This window comes from Falco naumanni, chromosome 5 (genome assembly GCF_017639655.2).
Source record: "Falco naumanni isolate bFalNau1 chromosome 5, bFalNau1.pat, whole genome shotgun sequence".
Lineage (NCBI taxonomy): Eukaryota > Metazoa > Chordata > Aves > Falconiformes > Falconidae > Falco > Falco naumanni.
In genome coordinates, this window is record NC_054058.1 from 81,299,568 (window position 1) to 81,318,578 (window position 19,011).

The 19,011-nt window shown below is 41.0% G+C and overlaps 1 protein-coding gene across 1 annotated transcript; it reads left to right on the forward strand.

Annotated features, from left to right (window-relative positions):
• The first annotated feature begins 12,237 nt into the window (after positions 1 to 12,237).
• Positions 12,238 to 18,691, forward strand: LSM8 (LSM8 homolog, U6 small nuclear RNA associated). Its single transcript, XM_040596193.1, has 4 exons — positions 12,238 to 12,380; positions 13,449 to 13,489; positions 14,916 to 15,043; positions 18,437 to 18,691. The coding sequence occupies exons 1-4, from the start codon at positions 12,350 to 12,352 to the stop codon at positions 18,525 to 18,527; spliced, it is 291 nt and encodes a 96-aa protein (XP_040452127.1). The 5' UTR covers positions 12,238 to 12,349; the 3' UTR covers positions 18,528 to 18,691.
• The last annotated feature ends 320 nt before the right edge of the window (positions 18,692 to 19,011 follow it).

Below are 19,011 nucleotides of genomic sequence, written 5' to 3' on the forward strand. Positions count from 1 at the left end.
AGAAATAAAAGATGACTATGTTTGTATTTAATTATCTTTAGATCACATGCAGAAAGCTTCCTATACCCTCTTATGGTAATACTCCTTGACCACGGAGCTCAGAATACAGTCCTTATGCAAGTCCATCACATCCTGTGGAAGCAAACCTAAAGAAGACTTCAGCCAGAGAATGTATGCCTCCTCCCTTTGTTAGCATCTGTCTGGAATAATTCTTACCCTTTGTTAGCATCTGCCTGAAATAATTCTTACCTCCGCAGCCCTTTTTGCTTTGTCCTTCTCACCTCCACCCTGACTCCTGCTCCACATCAAGAGACTTATTGATTCATAATTTATTCAAGAGACAACACCAATACTCACTCAAATTCTTCACTGCTTTCACCTCCTCAAACAGCTGGCACACCTGCTGAAGCCAGGTGTACACATCCCTCTCCTTCCTGAAAGCAGCACCTGTTAATGAGGGCCACTCCCCAGACTTCACTAAATGTTAAAAAAATATTTAGCCCACACTAAGGCAAAACGTTGTCTCTCACTTGGTAATGGACTGTTCAAATCTCATCATGAGTCTTACCGCATATTCAGATTCGTATTACATACAAGCATGAGTACATAAGCATATACATCTGCTTATATGTTTTGCCACACCTTACAGAAATATGTCCATGTATGATGGGCTTTTGCTTGAAATGGGACTTGGCAGTAATTAATCATGTGGAAGTGGTGAGGTTTGGTGCGACAGAACCCTGAAGCAATCTTTGAGGGATGCTATGACAGGCTTATTATTTACAAGACATGTCAATAGGAAGCGCGTATTTCAAACAACTCTTTATGAAGGGGGTTTTCCTCAGGGGCATTGGGAAGAAACCATCCAGTACTTCCTCTCCTCATCTGGACTGCTTAGTTACAATTCACACACCTGTCTGCCTAACCAAGTGCATTACAGACACTCCCCATCCAGAGGTTTCCTGGGTCAACTACAGCAACTGAACTGGATGCAGAACAGAGGTCTGTTTTATAGAAAAGACGTAGAAAAAAGGCGTTAAGCATTCCAGACAAAGGGTCTGGCTTTCTACAACTCTGTACCTGTGTAGAGTGAGAACAGATGGCTGTAAAAAGCAGGAAGATCAAAATTATCTACTTGCAGGTCACGTGCAATCTCTGCATCTCACTATCTACACCATCACTACAAATATAAGGCACAGAAATGTGTCTCTGTGGAGGCCGAGAAGAAAGGAGTGGTGAATTGAAACACTAATTTTATAGGATCAGAAGGAGGCCTACCCTGCAGAGATGTAAACTGCCAAGAAAAACGTGAAGAATTGGCTTTAGCTGCCTCCAGTACCTGGGCTTAAACACTGAGTCACTCCAGTAGCTGGCCATGGGTCCTCAGTTGCCTCATGCATAGACAGACACACACACACACACACACACACGTGTCTGATCTCAGCCAAGCCCACACCGTACAGGCTCTCTGCCACACAGCTGGGACCCCCGCTCCTTCCCACAGCCAGCTCCTCCAATTGTCTCACTCTCACATGTGCACACCTGGCTCAGCAGCAATCACGCTGACTGACATACCCTCACCCACTCCCCTTACTAACACCACAGCCAGTGCCCCCTGTGATCCCATGGCCCCACTCCAGCTGCTGGGCTCTCAAACCTCCTTACACACAGAAGAGAACCCTGCGCCCAGGAAAACAAAAATAGAGTTTAACGAGAAGACAGGACAGACTGTGCTGATCGACTGCAGGGATTGTCAGATAAGTCTACTGACAGCTACCTGTTTACATGCAACTGCTGCCTTTTAGCCCCTTATCCCTCTGTTTTCCCATGTTTTTTTTTCTCCCCAAACCGGGGAGGGATCTCCCTTTCCCTGCTTGCAGTTCCTTTCCTAAACATCCTATGGAAAGTTTTGCACAACCCCAAAATGCTCTTCCCCTGCAACCCGTAATACATCCTGTACTCTCAGGCAGCGACCCCCCTCAGTCTGTGAAGTGCTACAGAGACACACTCCCATCTTGCTGACAAAACTTTCTGTCTGTATAACAACAGCAGACCTGGATTCTGACAAAATTCAACATGAAATGAAAGCCTCTTCCCCTTACAGATCCCTCTACCAGTACAGCATCATCCTGACATCCGAGATGCTGTATCCATGTTCTTAGCTGCTCCAGAGCTCTTAGATCTTGCTGGCATCTGACACACAGTGATAGCTTGCTTTTGCATTCCTTGGTAACCACGTGGAGGGAAAAAAGGTGAAGACCTGCATGAGAAAAAAATATCCAATATGAAACAATACGCTCTGGTTGTAACCCACCCCTCCCCTAAATCCAATGCACTAGCATTGTTCAAAATCTGTTTATAAGAACATTAGCTGGCATAATCTTGTTGCCAGCTTCCTCCATGCTCTTTTTATTTCTATGTTCAAACGTGTGCATTTGGACTCTTCACACGGCATAGACACCCCGTGCTAGCCAACGTCTGAACCTGCAGCAACAATTGTGCCTTTCTGAATGGAAGGTTTGTTCAGCTGTAACATTACTGATTAACCACCAATTCAGCACAACAATGTTTTAAACTAAAAAATAAACCTGCTTCAGAAAACCTGGCACTATACTCGGCATTGTGTGTTCCAATACATACACACATGGTGCTGTGATGTACAGTTTCTAAAGCTGAGCATTTTCCTGGGAAGAATGTATCCCTGAGATGCGAGGGATGTATTGGTCAGGAGTTTTTTCTACCTTGAGAAAATTTTCAGCTAGGTATATATAACCTGGACACAATGCCTCCTGTAACAATAATTTCTCTCTGTACAAGAGTGGTGCAGCAGGAAAAAAAGAAAAACAGGAAAAAAAGCTTACTTTCAATAAGTATCGAAATAAATTTTCTAGCAGTGACTAGAGATAAGTTACCAGCTCAGCTTCATCTGAAAACTGAAGATAATTACGTGTCCCTCACCAAATACATTTTCATAATACAATCAAGTCACGCTTATATTTCAAGATTTTCAGAAAGTCTTGAAATGCATTTTAAAAATCAGTGCCAGGCAAACTCTGAAAGGAATTTTCTTAACCAAGGGCAATGTATTGCTTTATCATAACAAATGCATTTTGCATATTAACAACATGATTAAGTTTTATAAAAACATCTCAGTTATTTACAATAGCTGTTATTCAAGTGACACTGCTCATTTCATCTAATTAATCCAACTCTTAAGTTGAAATTGGGAAGAAATTGTATACAGCAGCTAAAAAAGAACTAGATGAGACTATATATATAAGTGCTTTCCAATTTAATAACATACTTGCACTTCTAACATAATGATAATGCTCCCTAGGTACAGACTGGAAATCAGATTCAAATCACCATAGGTTTGTACATGAACATAATGAACGCTAGGTATTCTTTGAAAAATAATCATAACACCCTCTTGCCAAAAAATAGCAACACTTCTTTAATTATTTCCTCTATAACAGCCCCTTTTCCATGTGCAGAACAGATCACCTCCTGTTTAAATACCACAATCGTGACTACAAAATACCAGAGTCAGCCAATACTAAAAACACTTATGTGCTGTATATGTTCATAATAAAGAACAAAAATATGAAAGCACTTGAGAAAACAGACTGTGCACGTTAGCTTTGAGGCAGCACAGATTTGCACAATGACAATCTTATCTTGATACTGTGCTTCAGTTTGCAGTGGCCTGTTTTGCCTAGGAGACACACCTGCCTCATCATTTATCTGACATAAAAGACAGACCATTTTTTCAAAGATATATAAACACCTTAATATGTCATGTCAGTGTCATCTGGAATGGCAATGAATATTATTTCTATTCCAATGATCTTCTTTCAGATGCATTTAATTTTGGTTTTCTCTCTCTCTTTTTTTTTTTAATTAAAAGACAAGCAGGTGAAGCAGATGATAATAGTGCTTTACCTCACATGTGGTGTACTGTGGTCCATATCCCATTGTGGCTCTTCTCGAGAGACTGAAAGAGAATGAAGGTGATTAGCAAAGTACTGAAGTCTCTGGAAAGGGGATGAGAAGGGGCAAGATGGGGAATGCTCATACATGTTCTGTATCAAATTACATGCTGAGGAGGAAGCAGGAGAACCTTCCTCAAAAACCAAAAGGGTGTTGTAAAATAAATTATGAGAAATTGCCTAGAATATGTTTCAGAAATCTGAATTTTATTTCTGCTGGTGATACACAGCAGCCTTTGGAAAATCACTTTTCTTTGCATTCTGTCTATAAAATAGAATAGAATATTTTCAGCAGCCTTTGGAAAAATCACTTTTCTTTGCATTCTGTTTGTAAAATAGAATAGAATATTTTCAGTTGGAAGGAACCTTCAATGATCATCTAGTCCAACTGCCTGACCGCTTCAGGGCTGACCAAAAGTTAAAGCGTTATTAAGGGCATTAAAATGGAGACATCAATACCTTCTTCCTTCTGTACTTTCTCTTGGCTATTCACTGTACAATTTCCTTGTAGCCAAGACTTTTTGTGTCTCTTCATGTTTATGTAGAGAGTTTAACATAATGAGGCCTTAATGTGGACTGAGGCCTTCTGGTGTCTTTGTAATACCAGTATTTAAAAGTTAGCTAACTTTTATTTACAGTTCCACCACGGGCTTCAAAAGAAATTCTGATATTTCAATGAATGTGTATGCAATTTGACTTACAGATTTAGTAAATAATTTAGACTAATATTTACCAATCATTGTGAGATATGGAAATTTAGCTTAACTAAGATGTACAGACTACTTCTACTCCCTACAATAAGTGAAGCATGTGAGCCTCCAGAACATTAGTAGCAACAGCATACCTAGCACAAGTTGAGTAAAATATTTTTTAAAATAGCATTATATTTGGAAATTTGATGCCTTCGGGATGGTTTCAATGTTCAGTGACGTACATAGTTTTGCCAATGACTATAAAGGGAAGGAGTGTTTATGAATTACATTCACTCATTCCTCTTGCTATTCAATTAGATGTGGCTGATATGTTAAGTGGTTTTCAGTAAGAACATAAGGGACCAGCAGGAATGGCTTTCAACAGCATTAATCAATAATGCAATAGCGCAGTGGTTGATAATGAAAAGGCAGCAGTTACTAATGGTTAGCACCGTGCTCTGAGACATTGCTCTTCTCTCATTGTGGAGTGATGGTAACCCTTCTACACCATAGCCAGGTAAGCACGCACCCCAATAGGACATTTCTTAAGGCTTTTTACCATTTCCTGCCCACTACCAGAGCGCTACAGAGTTGCAAAACTAACTTGCACTTTCATGCATGAGATGTACCCATCCAAACAGCCCAGAAATTTCAGGGCATGAGTTCATTTGTGCCATTCATCGCTCCAGAGTGGCGATTAGGCATTGCACACATGATCACATTAATCTGAGGAGAACAAATTTTGTCTGAGATTAAAAGGGGGAAAAAAAAATCCCTGAGCACAGTGTAACTTCTTGCTGTGAAGCAGATCTGCCTTAAACAAAAAGTTTTACCCATAGGGATACCTCTTCAAACAAGGAATACACCTTGTCGTGACCCAAAGCCCTGGGGTTTTTTGTTTACAAAGATTTTCTCTGATTTCAACAAACAGTGCAAACAGTAAGACCTTCTGCTGCTGCCAGTCGTTCTTACCCCTATAAATCTCTGTAAATGTGATCCCTCCTTCCCCTCCAGATACCCTTGTGCTGGCTGCAGCCCAGATTCCAAGGGTGCAGTATACACAGTTTTCTACACACCAAAGGCCTCAAAACTGACTCCAGCGTTGGTGCCAGCTGCCTGCTTGAGTGAATCATGAGCTACCACAGCTGGGACAAGCAAGCTCATTGAAGCTATTTCTTCCCCCCACTAAGTTAACTGACCTCAGTATCTGAACTCTAAAGACTCATCAGTAGATGGAATCTCTAGTGCCAACAGAAACACTAACCAGAGGATTTGAAAAAGAGTACCTGAAAGTACCAAGTGAAAGAGCTAGCACGTACTCTGGCAGTGAACAAGGACGCTAGTTGCAATTACCAAGGAGATTCTGGGGGTTGTAAAAGAAAATATCCAATTGGAGCAATAGCTTGCAAAATCCTAGTCTAGAAATAATGACAAAACAGACAGCCCTCTTCAAGGCTGTGAGGAAAGCATAGCATCTGCCATCCTCATGTTCCACCTCTCTTCATCGTGTTGGTACAATTCTGTTTGCTTGTTTCAAAAGCTTGCTTTAAGTTTTGCCTTTCACTGCATAGCCTACTGATAAAAAAAAAAAAAGCCTCCTCCCTGTCCTTTGATCTTCTGCCTTTTATTAGACATAGTTCAGACCCCGTTAAAAGAAAGACAGGTTCTCCTATTTATCTCCCTCTCCTGATGATCATTTTTCATTGACGTGTTTCTGACAAGGATTTCAGCACCTCTTCTGGGCAGGACCAAATCCACAGCATATTCTTTCTCCACTTGCATAACTGGTTTAAAGGTCCTGGTGCCAAAAGACTGCTCTATGGTACAGTGAATAACCTACTTCACAAAATAATGATGCCCTATAAGTTACAAAGCAGAATTACATTGATTTTCTAGTGCAATCTACATTATATCTGGCAGCAGGCAGTGTGTAAGTCGCCTCTGAACAGAGCCCTTTGACCATGTGCGATTATTCCTTTTATATGGTGATCATGTGCCACAGAGCAAATGAAACAAGAAGTGGAATGGGGTCAAATGGGCATCCTTGCAGAGTATTAAGATAAAGGACTTTAAAACTGGAAGATCTAGTCATCTTAACACAGGCTAAAGATTAGGATCAGTGCTTTTACAGGAAGATGAATTATACTTTGAGAAGTAGGGAATCTATCAGAACAAAAAGCCTGCTTCATGAGAGCAATTTAGCAAATGCAATTTCAGCTATGACTGTAAAAAATTATGAACTTGACATGCTAGCAAATGTCAGTTACTTGAAGCTTATTATTCATTTTATGTACAACAGAGTTGTCTTAATACTCTGCTTGGAGCAGCTGAAAACAAGAATCCATCTGCTTTGTAATTCTGTAGTTGTAGGTGCATGGCCCATTAGCAATAGCATTTCTCCTACCAATAAGTTCATAACATCCCCTAAAATTTTTATCTAAAAGGATAATGGTACTGAACTTCTACAGCTGTTTTCAGTTTCTTCTGTTTTTTAAAAAAAGAAAAAGGAAAATGGAAAGGTTTATTTTCCTGCAAACAGAAACATGCAAAGATATTTTTTTTATGCTACCTCATTAAGTAGGGATGTAATCATTAAGATTCTTATGGTATTTTGCATATTGTAGCAAAAGTTGCTGGAAAAAATATACACTTTCTCATATAAAGGAGGTCTTTGAGTAAAATTAGGTTTTTTGTAATGTATCCTATCATAGCAGCAGTTTCTATCACAACAAACAACATTTAGATCAGATGTTTGTTAACATTGAGTTTCTAAAGATAAATAAAAAGCACTTTGGGACTACTCATGCTACAGATTTGTTTCTAATGCATTGTAACTTATATTGAGAGTCTACCAGCAATTTTCAGACTGTTAACCTCTTAAAATATTTGCCAGTTGTTTCATTGCAAACCATTACCATTTGATATAATAACGTACATGAAACATATCTCAATTTAGATTGCAGCTAGTCATGCATGAGGTAAACAAGATCTTTCTACTTTTCTCCAGCTATCTGATAAAATCTATGTCCTTGCATTGCTGATTATGGACCCTAGAGGCTCCACAGAGTCAGAAGAACAAAGTAGAGGTGAAAGACTGTTTCTGGTTTTCCTGAACACATAAAGAGAAACACATCATGTTTAGCCAGCTTGGGTGTGTACAAACTAAAGATGAGCTGAAGGGCTAGGCTCTTTTTATGGAGTGACATTCTGGGAATGTAGATGAAAAATCAGAAAGATTTAAATCTCTGAGTTCCATGAAGTATGAGAAAGGCTGTTAGAAGGATTAAGTAAATTAAATGTGTGGAATTTGGGGATGCTTACTTCTCTTCTGGAGTACATACTGTCTGATTCTTCTTCAGTATGTACCATTGCATTATTCCCTACCTCAGGTACTATTTTTCCTTGAGCAGCAACCAAGGGATGCAATCCTTGTTGAGCAGGCTAACAGATGTTACCAATTTGGGGGGGGTTGTTACAAGAAATTTCTTAAAGCTCCTGTTCTAACAGTCAGGTGATTACATTAGTTTCCATTTTCAAGGAAGTCTGAGGAGTAGGCCTTGCACCTTTCTCCATCTGATCTGACAGGGACATGGCTTGACATGCCATGGCACAGTGGTACCGGTCAAGCCTCTCCTTTCGCAAGAACTCTACAAAGCCATTTCACCCTTCAGCACGGATGGGTTTATAAAACCTGGCTACTTCCTAATAACCAAGGAAAGCAAAGCCACCAGAAGCTAGGATGTTTTGGGAGACATAAAACTGATAAGCAACACATGGTGACAGCAGCAACAAAACATTCACTCATCCATTCCACCAACCCTAGGCTAGATAACAAGCTTACATACAATAACTGCTTGCACATATACCCTGCAACTACCATTGCAGGGTTTCCTTCCTGCTGCGGCAGACTGTAAGGAAGCAGGAAAGTGTGCAGAGACACTCCAGGGCATGATTAGTTGGTTATATATTCTGCAAAAAGCATAGCATACAGCAATCACTTTCCATAGCAACCTTAATGTATGGAGAATCAATTGCAGAAATAAACTGATTTTAATTACGGGAGTGAATGTAATTAGCAAATAAGCTACATCTAGACAACGTAAGAGAAAGGGAAAGCCTTTTTCCAAAGGTGGTTTGTTTCTTCAGTCAACTGAGAGCTTAACCAGCATTATGCTCATATTCAGTTATTTAGCGTATGCTTGTATTCAATTATTTAGTGTGTCCTCAAGGGCAGCTCTGCAGCAACTGAAGGGAAGAAACAGGCAAAGTGTTGCCAGCTGCAGGTTTCTAATCAGGAAACCAATGTTATTTTGGCAACTATGGTCCAGGAATAAAATTTGTCTAGCCTAAAATAGTTGTAAACCTGTGAAATGTGTGTGTCTGAGTTAGTCACCCTAGGCTCATTTTATAAGTATTGGAGAAACATAGACATCTTTGGTGTGAAATGCATCTCATCCTATGCTAGAAAACTAATTACTTTGCTCTGTAAGGAAGACCAGGGTGACATGCTTAAGATACTTAATTTCTACATGTAAAGGCAGGACTCAAATGGTCTTGACCAGCAGCAGAGAACCGGTGCTGAAGGCTGCTTATTCATTTCATCTGAAATGAGAGACCTTGTAACAGCAACCAGAAGCTAAGATTTCCCTCTACTGGACAAGTAGTTTAACCACCGTTTTAGACCAGCCTAATGAATCCATGTCTTCTCTGCACACGGCACAGCTTCAACAAAAGGGCAAATTATGGCCCCAGGTTGGAATTTAGTCTATGAAACCTTGCTACTTAGGGGGAGAGGCAGACAATATCTTCCCCCCTTCCCCCCCCCCCCAAAAAAAAAATAATAAAAAATTTGGGAATTAAATTAGAGTTTTCCACTTCTTACTTAAAGGTGTGTTTTGTAAGAGAAGAGTAACAATAGTGGTGGCTTCAAACAGAAGACTGAACCTCCGTTAGGACTGTAAGACGAAGGGCACTGCTGCTTGCCTTCAGGAAAACGCAGAGACTCTAAGTAAGTGAAGCCAGGAATTCTGTTTTGTGAGCTCCTTTATACTGAGAGTGCTAACTGCTCTTAAGCACCTGGTTTGGCAAAGTCTGGGCACCAAAACTTCTTTGGGTTTCAGCCCTCCTTGATAAAACAACTAAAAAGCGCTTCTCTGCTTTTCAGGGACACTGTTGATATAAACAGATCAGAGATTCTCAGGGGATCAGTACTCTGGTACTGTCATGGTGCAAGTATTTTAAGATTTTATCGTACATCCTTGTGTCCAGTGATCTCATATTCTTGGCCTTTGAAAATGTCTACCTTTAGGGAGAAGGAAGAGTATGAAAAGAAAATTCTTTTCACAAAAAATCTTCAGCCTCTTACATGGAATCACAGAATCATAGAATCACAGAATGTTCAGGGATAGAAGGGACCTCTGGAGATCATCTAGTCCAAGTCCCTGCTAAAGCAGCTTCAAGAAGCTTGGTAGAAAGACTGTTGTAAGAGGTCAACACCTGTTTAAGACTTTAGGCATCACCAGCACACTGCTATATTATTAAATACCATTAGAGGGGTGCATTCATGAATATATTGCAGCACAGAGGATGTCTGTGTGTACAGCATACTACAGTATGTTTCTGAAAGCCTGTTGCACACTAACAATGACATCTCCCACAGGCAAATATGGCTAAAGCACCAGGATTGCCTTTGTAGCTTAATTTGGTTCTATTAGTGGATGACTGAAATTAATTTCCCTGAGATATTTCTTCTTGTGTATCAGTCCAGCTTCCTACATTCCTGAAAACTGCTTGCCAGCACCACCATTGAATCCAGCAGGTTTCATGCACTCCTTTATCTCACAGGACTCAAGGAGATAGGGAACGCTGTGCATCATGCACACTGATCAGAAAGTGTGGAAGGCTGTTATGCTTAGGGACTCATCAGAAGAAACAATGGGCCACCAGAATGGAAAGGGAATTATGCTAGTGGCAGGTAACATTATAAAAAAAATGAAAAAGCACAGGTTCTTCAGGGCATCCCTATTTGCCACTCCCCCATTTACAGATTATGGCAGAAGGAGATTCCTGTAAGCATAAATGCCAAACTGCCGCATAAGAATCACCACTTACTTGGCACTACGCCTTTTTAAAAAGGTGCACAGCGTTTGACCACATTTTTCTTTACAGCAGTGGCACAGCTCTCCACTTGCAGATCCCTGCCGGGCTGGAAGCGCGTGGCTTGGCGCCATGCCCACTACAGCATCGGGCGGGGGCACGGCCGGAGCACCCTCCCGCAGCCACCCGCCACTTCCTGCAGAAAGCACCTCTGCGTAGTGACGTGCGGAATCGAAACTCTGCAACTCGAGGAGAGTTAGAAAGCAGGTATGTTTATTGTGGCACTGGGTACAAGGGGGATCGCTCCTCCTAACTTGCACACCGTTTCAACAGGCAGCCCGACAAAGTCACGCACAGGTTTCCGAGCATTCAGAATCTCCTCCCTCTAGCGCCTTTTCAAGATGTACTTTTCATCTTCTTGGGCAGTTACCTGAAGTTCTTGTTTATCTTTGCATACATTAGCAGTCTTTCTTATTTAGTTTGTTATCTTAAAACATCTGCCAGCTAGCAATGAGCCCTTCCTTACTGCCCACTCTAAACATGCCAAGCCAACACATGCCCACAGGGCTGGTTTTAATCTGTATCAGCATGATCCTGAGCGGGGGATCCACCCTCTTCGGGGGGCGGGGGGGGGGGGGGGCATTTCAGTAGGAGGTCGCTGATCTCCTACTGCCACAATTCCTTTACCCAGGTTTGTTTTCTTGTAGCAGTTAGCACGTCCTCGTCAGAAGGCTCCTTATTTACATTCTTGTTGAGCTCATCTAGATCGATACTAATTGTCCCCTCTCGAAATGCTGAGTGCAAAGCTCCCGCCCTTCGCTCTTTCTCGGGTGTTAATGTTTCTGTAATCTAGGCAGCTTCTGTGTGCAGCAGAGTTCTAGGTTTTTCACCGTATCGGTAGGACTCCAATAAGCTGCGCTGCAAGGCTGGCCCCGGGCACCCCTCCCACAGCCCCGCTGCGAGGCCTTCCCGAGCCAGCGCCCTGGGGCGGCAGCAGCCCGGCCTCCTGCCTGCCACCTCGCACCGCCCGCCTGCCGGAACCGAGGGAGGGATACGCGGCTCCGCGGCCAGCCAGAGGCACGCTACCCTCGGGCAGCGAGGCCCTGCAGGCCAGCCGCCTGGGCACGGACACAACGCTCCCACTGCCCGCCAAGCGCTCCCTCACCGGCCGAGCCCCCCCACAGCGGCGGCGGCGGCGGCGACGGGGCCTCCTGAGAGAAAACGGCGAGCCACCCCGCGCCTCCTGCCCACGCCCACCCAACGGATGGTGCCATGTGCCGCGGAGGGGGCACCGTGACACCCCCGTCCGGACCACTACTTGGTACAGCCCGCTCGCATCGGCTTCCTGCCGCACCCCTCCCGCGCATGCGCGGCCGCTCGCGCTCGGTTTGAAAGGCGGCCGGGCGCCGTGCCGCGCGTGCGCAGCGGCTGGAGCGGCGCGCCCCGCCGGGTCTCCGCGTTGTGCGCCTGCGCGCCGGGCCGCCGTCAGCTGCGCGCCCGGATCCTGCCGCCGCCGTCTCGCGGGAGGTGGTTGCTGGCGCCGGTGTGAGGCGAAGCGCGGGAGCCGTCGCCATGACCTCTGCTTTGGAGAATTACATCAACCGTATCCTTCCGGCGGGCGGAAGCGTCCCGGGGCGGCCCTAGGGGCGGCGGGAACGGGCTTTCCTTCTCCTTCGTGCCCGCGGGCGTGAGGGGAGGCCGGGCGCGGGGGGCCTGGCGGCTCGGTGCCGCGGAGGGCGAGCGGCGCCCGCCCCCGGGGGCTGGTGGCAGAGCTGTTGTGGGCATCGGGTACCTGTGGGCCCGGCAGGGTGTGAGCTGCCAGGAGAGCCCCAGCCCTAGGCCGGCTGCTGAAGGGCCTGCAGAAAGCATACCGGCCGGGGCCGCGGGCCTCCTGCATCCAGCTCCCGCGGGTGGTGGCGTTCGTTGGCCCTTCCTGGCTGGCTGTGTCCCTTTACATAAGGTAGAACAGAGGTTTACGGGAGACCCAGAGAATAGAATCCCCTATAGCCTCCCGCGCTGCAAACTTGATCCTTGTTTGGTCAGTGTGAGGAATGAGGCCTGGCCCCATAAAGGGCTCTTTGCATGTATTAAGTTGGCTTTACATCGTTTGCTCAGAAGCTGGGAGTTGCTGTTCTCGGAACACCTTTCTTGTAGTTCTTTGCACTCCTAATAGCCTATGGGCATTTTCAAATTTATTCACAAACAGTAAGGTAGTAACCCAGAATCATTCAGGATAATGGATATGTGGTCATCAAATTGGGATAGCCAGACTGACTTCAGAGTGAGGGCATGTAGAATGCCAGGGATCCCCACTAGCAAAACAGCTAAGCTGTTTTGAAGGACTTAGCTTTGAAGTGTTTATAAAACTGTTGTTTCAGTTTTGAGGTAGTGCAGTTAGTAATGGAAGAAGAGATGAACTTAAATCTTTAGTCTGCCTATGGTGTTCATGTTTGTGTATAACTCTCCATAGTTGAGTAAAGTGAAACTTTAAAACAGAATGTCATAAAAAATACTGTATTGTCAAATGTTGCTAACAACCATGGTGCTCTTTTATGTTAAAAAAAAAAAAATACTGGTAGGCTCTTCTGGCTTTTACTGCCTCTTAAAACTTTCAGAAGTGTTAATGGTTCTGTTTCAGATATGTCTAAATATTTTCTTAATGAACTATCAGGTACTGTTGCGGTAATTACTTCTGATGGAAGAATGATTGTGGTGAGACTGGTATTTTTTAACATTATAATTTTCCCCCATGAAGACTCTCCATCATGGCATTAAAGAAGCAGTGCTAGGGTATTATCACTTACCTATTCACAACTTCACAAACTTGTTTTAAAAGCTTTATGACCATTATTTTATGCTGTTTGATTTAAACACTGGTTCTTGCCTGTCAGCTTTGTCCATTGATAAACTTGTGCATGCAAATGCTTGACTTTTTTCAAATGTTTTGTTTATAGGATTGCACAAGAAAATGCAATTTCTGTTCAGTAATATGGTTTCCACCTGAAATGTTCTCTTTGTTCAGTAAGCTTTTCAACTTCCATGCTAAAACCAATTCTTCTATATGGTAATAGAAAAAGTCAGCTAATAATTACTGAAGAATTGTGGAATTCTGTAAGCTTGAAAAGCTGAGGATTGGCAAACTGTTATATATCAGACTGCATAATGTTTTGGTTTTATTGCTTATGTATTATGTGGGTTTTTTCTTCCCCCTGCCCCCCATCTTTTATTCTTTTGTGTTTTAAGTTTAACTTTTTAGTGTGATCGTTGCATGATGGTTATATCTTTCTGTCTGTACTTAGCTTTGTGCAGCCTCTGGACAGACAAAACAGTACTTTTAGCAGAAAAATACTAGTTTCACCCAATCTGTCTGTTTGGAGTCAATCTGGTAAATTTTGTGTTGTGATACAAGATCTTTTCCACCAAAAAGATTTGAATGAAATTAGTATATGCGACTCATTGTTACATGGTTAGATGATATAAATGGATACTGCCACTGCTTAAATGATAGTGTTTTACATTAGTTGGAATTTCTTAATCAATTACAGATGGTAAATTGCACAAATCAATTATACCTTTGGAAAAATGATAACCCATTAAAGTGGCACAGAAATTCTTCTCTTGGTGCGTTTTGGTTTTGCAGCTTGGGTGGTTTGTTTTTTTGAGTAATTTTATGGAAATAAGCTAATCTCTTTCAAAGAGATACCACTTAAAATTGCATGTTAAGAATAGATTCAATATTGTTGACCATAAGAATCCAACTTTTCTGTTTGTTAATTTAATTATTTGATTTTTGGAAACTTCCGTACAAGGAAGACTAACACAGTTTAGAAGTAGCAAAATTAGTTGTCTAGAAGGCCTTCGTTGGTAAAAAGGAAACTTTTATTTCTTTCAGTGCTAAAGATTGCTGTGGCTTTTAGCATGAACACAGTAGTAAATACAGATACTTTAATTGATTATTGCTTTTCAAGTTTCATTCTCCAGCTGTTTGTGTTTAAGCCTAACAATAAAAATTAAGTAGAGCATCTGTTCTCCAGTGCCTTAGTATTGCCACCTTGTTTAAGGTATCCTTGAGACCAAAGATGATAAATTTAAAAGATAATTGGAGTGTTTTAATCTTTGCCTGGTTTTTTTTTTTCAGGGAACCCTCAAAGGTTTTGATCAGACCATTAACTTGATTTTGGATGAAAGCCATGAACGAGTGTTCAGTTCTTCACAAGGGGTTGAGCAAGTAGTGCTGGGATTATACATTGTAAGAGGTGATAATGTGTAAGTATAGCATGTTCATATTTAACCAATTAATAAAAATTTTGTATGTGTATATATATAGTGTATCTGTATACATCTTAGCCCCAGACATCTTACATCTTTGTATCTGTGGGTAGCACTAGTAGTATTGCCAAAGCTGAGGAAACCAAGGAGGTGGTTGAGTCACCATACCTGTATTTAGAAGACATGTAGATGTGGTGCTTATGGACATGGTTTAGCAGTGGACTTGGTAGTGCTAAGTTAGCCTTTGGACTTGATGATCTTAAATGTCTTTTCCCACTGAAATGGCTTTGTGAATCCTTATTAAATGGCTACACTTCTGTTACAGAAGTGATTGCATTGTAACGTTAAGATACTGTTAGTCTAGATTTACTGAGCTGTAAATTAACCAGATCACGTAGTGATTTCTATGTAGGAAAGGTCAGCATAAACCTCAGCATTTTCCTTTCTTGAGTCAAGGCATTGTGTAGATTTTCTTTATTCCAGTCTGTGAAAGGCAGGATCCACTGATGGAGGAAGAGATAGAAGAATGAAAAAAAGATTAGATGGAACTTGTGTGTAAAAAGTCAGCGATCTTGTATAGAAAGTTGACTTTTAACAGGATTTTTTTAGATTTTTAGAAAATATATGAAGGTTCTGGCTTGACAATGTAACAGCTGCTGAAGCTGATATAGTGACAGGTCAAACGTATGAGTTGATATTTGATGTTAAATATGCTGACAAAATGAAAGTAAAAGCTCATTAAATGCAGTGAAAATTAGCTATTATGCAGAACAGATGGGATGGTTATAAAAGAAGTGGAAAGAAGGCCTGGTAAGTGGCCCTGCAAGGAAGATGACTTTTGCAGCAGCATTCTGAAACTCATGGTAAAAAATGAGATTATTTTTTATCACAATCAGAAAAAGGGCATGTTGCAGTGACCAAAATGTGTACCTGGACAGGAATCTCAGTCTTCTAATTCTAATGGATATTTCTGTACAAAGAAATGTCAAGACTGAATTTTATTTAGATGTGTTTATCTAACATCATTGAGAAAGTGGATCATTTTGGAAGGCTTTCATCATTTTTGACTTGAGCTTTTAAGCAAAACCAAATAGTGACAAATGTACAAAGGTAGGCTAAACATGCTACTTGTAACTTTTCAAATTGTATGGATGTGTATAAAGCCAAATAACTGTTTACTGCTTCACGTTTTCGCCATACTAGGCTGCCACATTACTCAATTATATTCAAAACATTCTTTTATAGAAATTAATATCTTTTTTTAATCATAACAAACTTGGAAACTTATTTGTTAGAAGGAATAGTTCTGTATTCATGCAACTCCTAACAAACTAAAATTCAGCATCCTTATAGGAAGAAGAAAAAAGAAACAACAGCTAAGTAACAGTAACTTCAAAATAGGGGACTCGTATAATAGAGAAGCTATTGAAAAATAAAAGAAACGAAACACTCAAGGGATAAAGTGCCTCCAGGCGTTCCAGTGTGTATCACTAGAAGCTTGCAGTGAATATACAGCATCAATCAGAAGAACTTGGTATGGTTCAACAGCAAGTAAAGGCTGTTAGAAGGAAAAAGACAACTTCTGCTTTAGAAGGTGTGATGACTTAGGAAAATCAAAAAACGGTATTAATACTAGAAATTTATGTGTAAAACTGTAATAAAAATTGTGAAGAAAAGCTGATTAAAAAACCAAAACCTCTTAAATACATGTGTGTTCTGCTGCAAGAGAAGCAGAAAGTCTGAAAGAGACATCAGGAGTGACAGGTATTGTCTGTTTCTTTTTCATCTAGGAGAATGAGATCTCTAATGAAAGGCTTTATTTCTCTACGTGAACTAAAGAGAAACTTACGCTGTGATATCATAGATAGATTTTAATCTAAGGAAATGTTTTAAATGGAAGTGTCACTTTGGAAAAAGCTAGTAAATGGAATGGTAATGAGCATGCAGGATCAAGTCCTTTTCATGCAAGAATTCTGAAGGCACTCAGATTTGAAGTGAGGCTTCATGCTGGTCTGTGCTTGAATATTCAGTTGGCATAAGCAGTTTACATTTGTGTTGTCTAAGCTCCCAGTGTAGTGATGGAACTGAGAAAACTATTCAGGTAACCAGATTACTCTTTCAAGGCAAGTTAAACTCCTCTTTAGTTTCCACTGACTGTCATAGGAACCTAGACTCCTGTATTGGGATGTTTGCTCTTAAGCTCAGTCTCACCCTGCTCCCTGGCTATTTTGTGGTAAATATGGATTCACTGGAAGAAAGAATGTTAGGGGTTATTAGGAAGAAAACTAGAACAGTGGACATAGTCATGTCATTGTATAAACACCTGTTATGCCACTGTGTTTAGAGGTGTGCAGGATGAAATTACATGAAGAGCGCAAGTGAGAATAACTAGAGGTATGAAATGTTTTCTTTCAGGGAAAGGCTGAATAGGCGAGGGCTCTTCAGTTTGGAAAAAGCACAGATATAGTGGTTATTGTTTGCTGTGAAATCAAGAGTTGTAGGAGAAGTTGGGAAGATAATTGCTTCATGTAAATTTCTCTGATTTTTTTTCTGCTATTGGAAACTGACATAATCTGACAAGTCACGTACAAAGGTACTTCATTGAACACCGTAAAAGTTAATTGTAGAACTCATTGTTGCAGGATGTAACAAACACCAAAAATGGAAATGTATTCAGAAAGCTATTGGATGGATTAATTTAACAGTTTTTAATGGCTCTTAATTAATTTTGTGGATACAGCCATTAGCTCATAAGTCTCTGACGTGGTGAATGTAAGGGTGTGCTGGAAGGAATAGATTCTGTTCTTACTTTCCCTCTGGGTTACTTCCCATCCTGAGCTAGTGTGATCTCTATTATCTTAGCCTTCTCTTTAAAATGGTTTTACTGAGTCCAATAGTGTTGTAGTTCAGGTAAGTCTTAACATAGCATAGGTGAAATACTAGGTACTCTCCCTTGGATAAATGAACGTTTTACTAGGCTGTGTTGAAGGAAATTGTCTTGCTTCTCTAATGCCATAGGCACTTACAAATTGCTACAGTTAGACATTATTCTTGAAAAGCTGTTATCTCTCTAAAAGGTTGTGGTTCTTGTTTCAGAGGCTAACCTACTGCCTAAAACAAACCAGTAGTATTTGGTTCTTATAATTTGTATCTTTAAAAAAAAAATCAAAAAAAAAACCCCAAAACCCAACCCTAAAACAACAAAAAATCCCAGCAACTTCCTTTAGACTCCACTTAAGACTATTTATAGTCATCAAAATTTGAAGTTCAAAGGATAGAGTTCTACAATTTAAAAAAAAGTCTTCACTAACAACTTCATTTTGTGGCTTTCCAGTTTTGTACCAGGGGATTTCAACAAATGATAACCTGTTTGTTGTTTGTTTATTGCAGTGCTGTCATTGGTGAAATTGATGAAGAGACAGATTCAGCTCTTGACTTGGGGAATATTCGAGCAGAACCTTTAAACTCAGTTGTGCATTGAAAAGAGGAAAATGCACATGGACTTTGTAAATCTTCGGTTGTACAGACCTATTTAACAACGTGGACGATTTTTACAAATTGTGTTTAATTTGTTTAGTCACCAGTTTTTTATTATGAATATATTGTAGTTTGGCATGTAAAGTAAAGTTTCTACGTTTTACTAAAGAAGTTTTCATTGAATTTCCTTTGGGGTTTCATGCTGTGTGATTTCACTCTGAAATATGTACTGGGAAATGTAAACAATGTCAGTGGTAGTCCTGTGTATATGTACCTCATTCTTAAACAAAGATCTCAATCTTAAAGGTAAACCAAGGCTTTTTTTAACTCAGAATTATTTGGAGGTAGATTGTGTAATGGTCAGTTTAACCAGCTCTAAACCTAGTTCTGGCTGTAAGTAGAAAACCAGGTTTTGTGCCTTTTTTTTTTTTCATTTTATTTGTAGTGTAGAGAGCAAGAGCATTAAAAGCTTTCGCAGTCAAATTAAT

What these genes read in the sequence shown, in the direction of transcription:
- LSM8 (XM_040596193.1), top strand. Translation starts at nt 12,350, where the DNA reads ATGACCTCTGCTTTGGAGAATTACATCAACC. An exon ending in TTTGGAGAATTACATCAACC is followed by an intron (nt 12,381 to 13,448) that starts GTATCCTTCCGG and finishes ATGAACTATCAG; the next exon opens with GTACTGTTGCGGTAATTACT. An exon ending in CTGATGGAAGAATGATTGTG is followed by an intron (nt 13,490 to 14,915) that starts GTGAGACTGGTA and finishes TTTTTTTTTCAG; the next exon opens with GGAACCCTCAAAGGTTTTGA.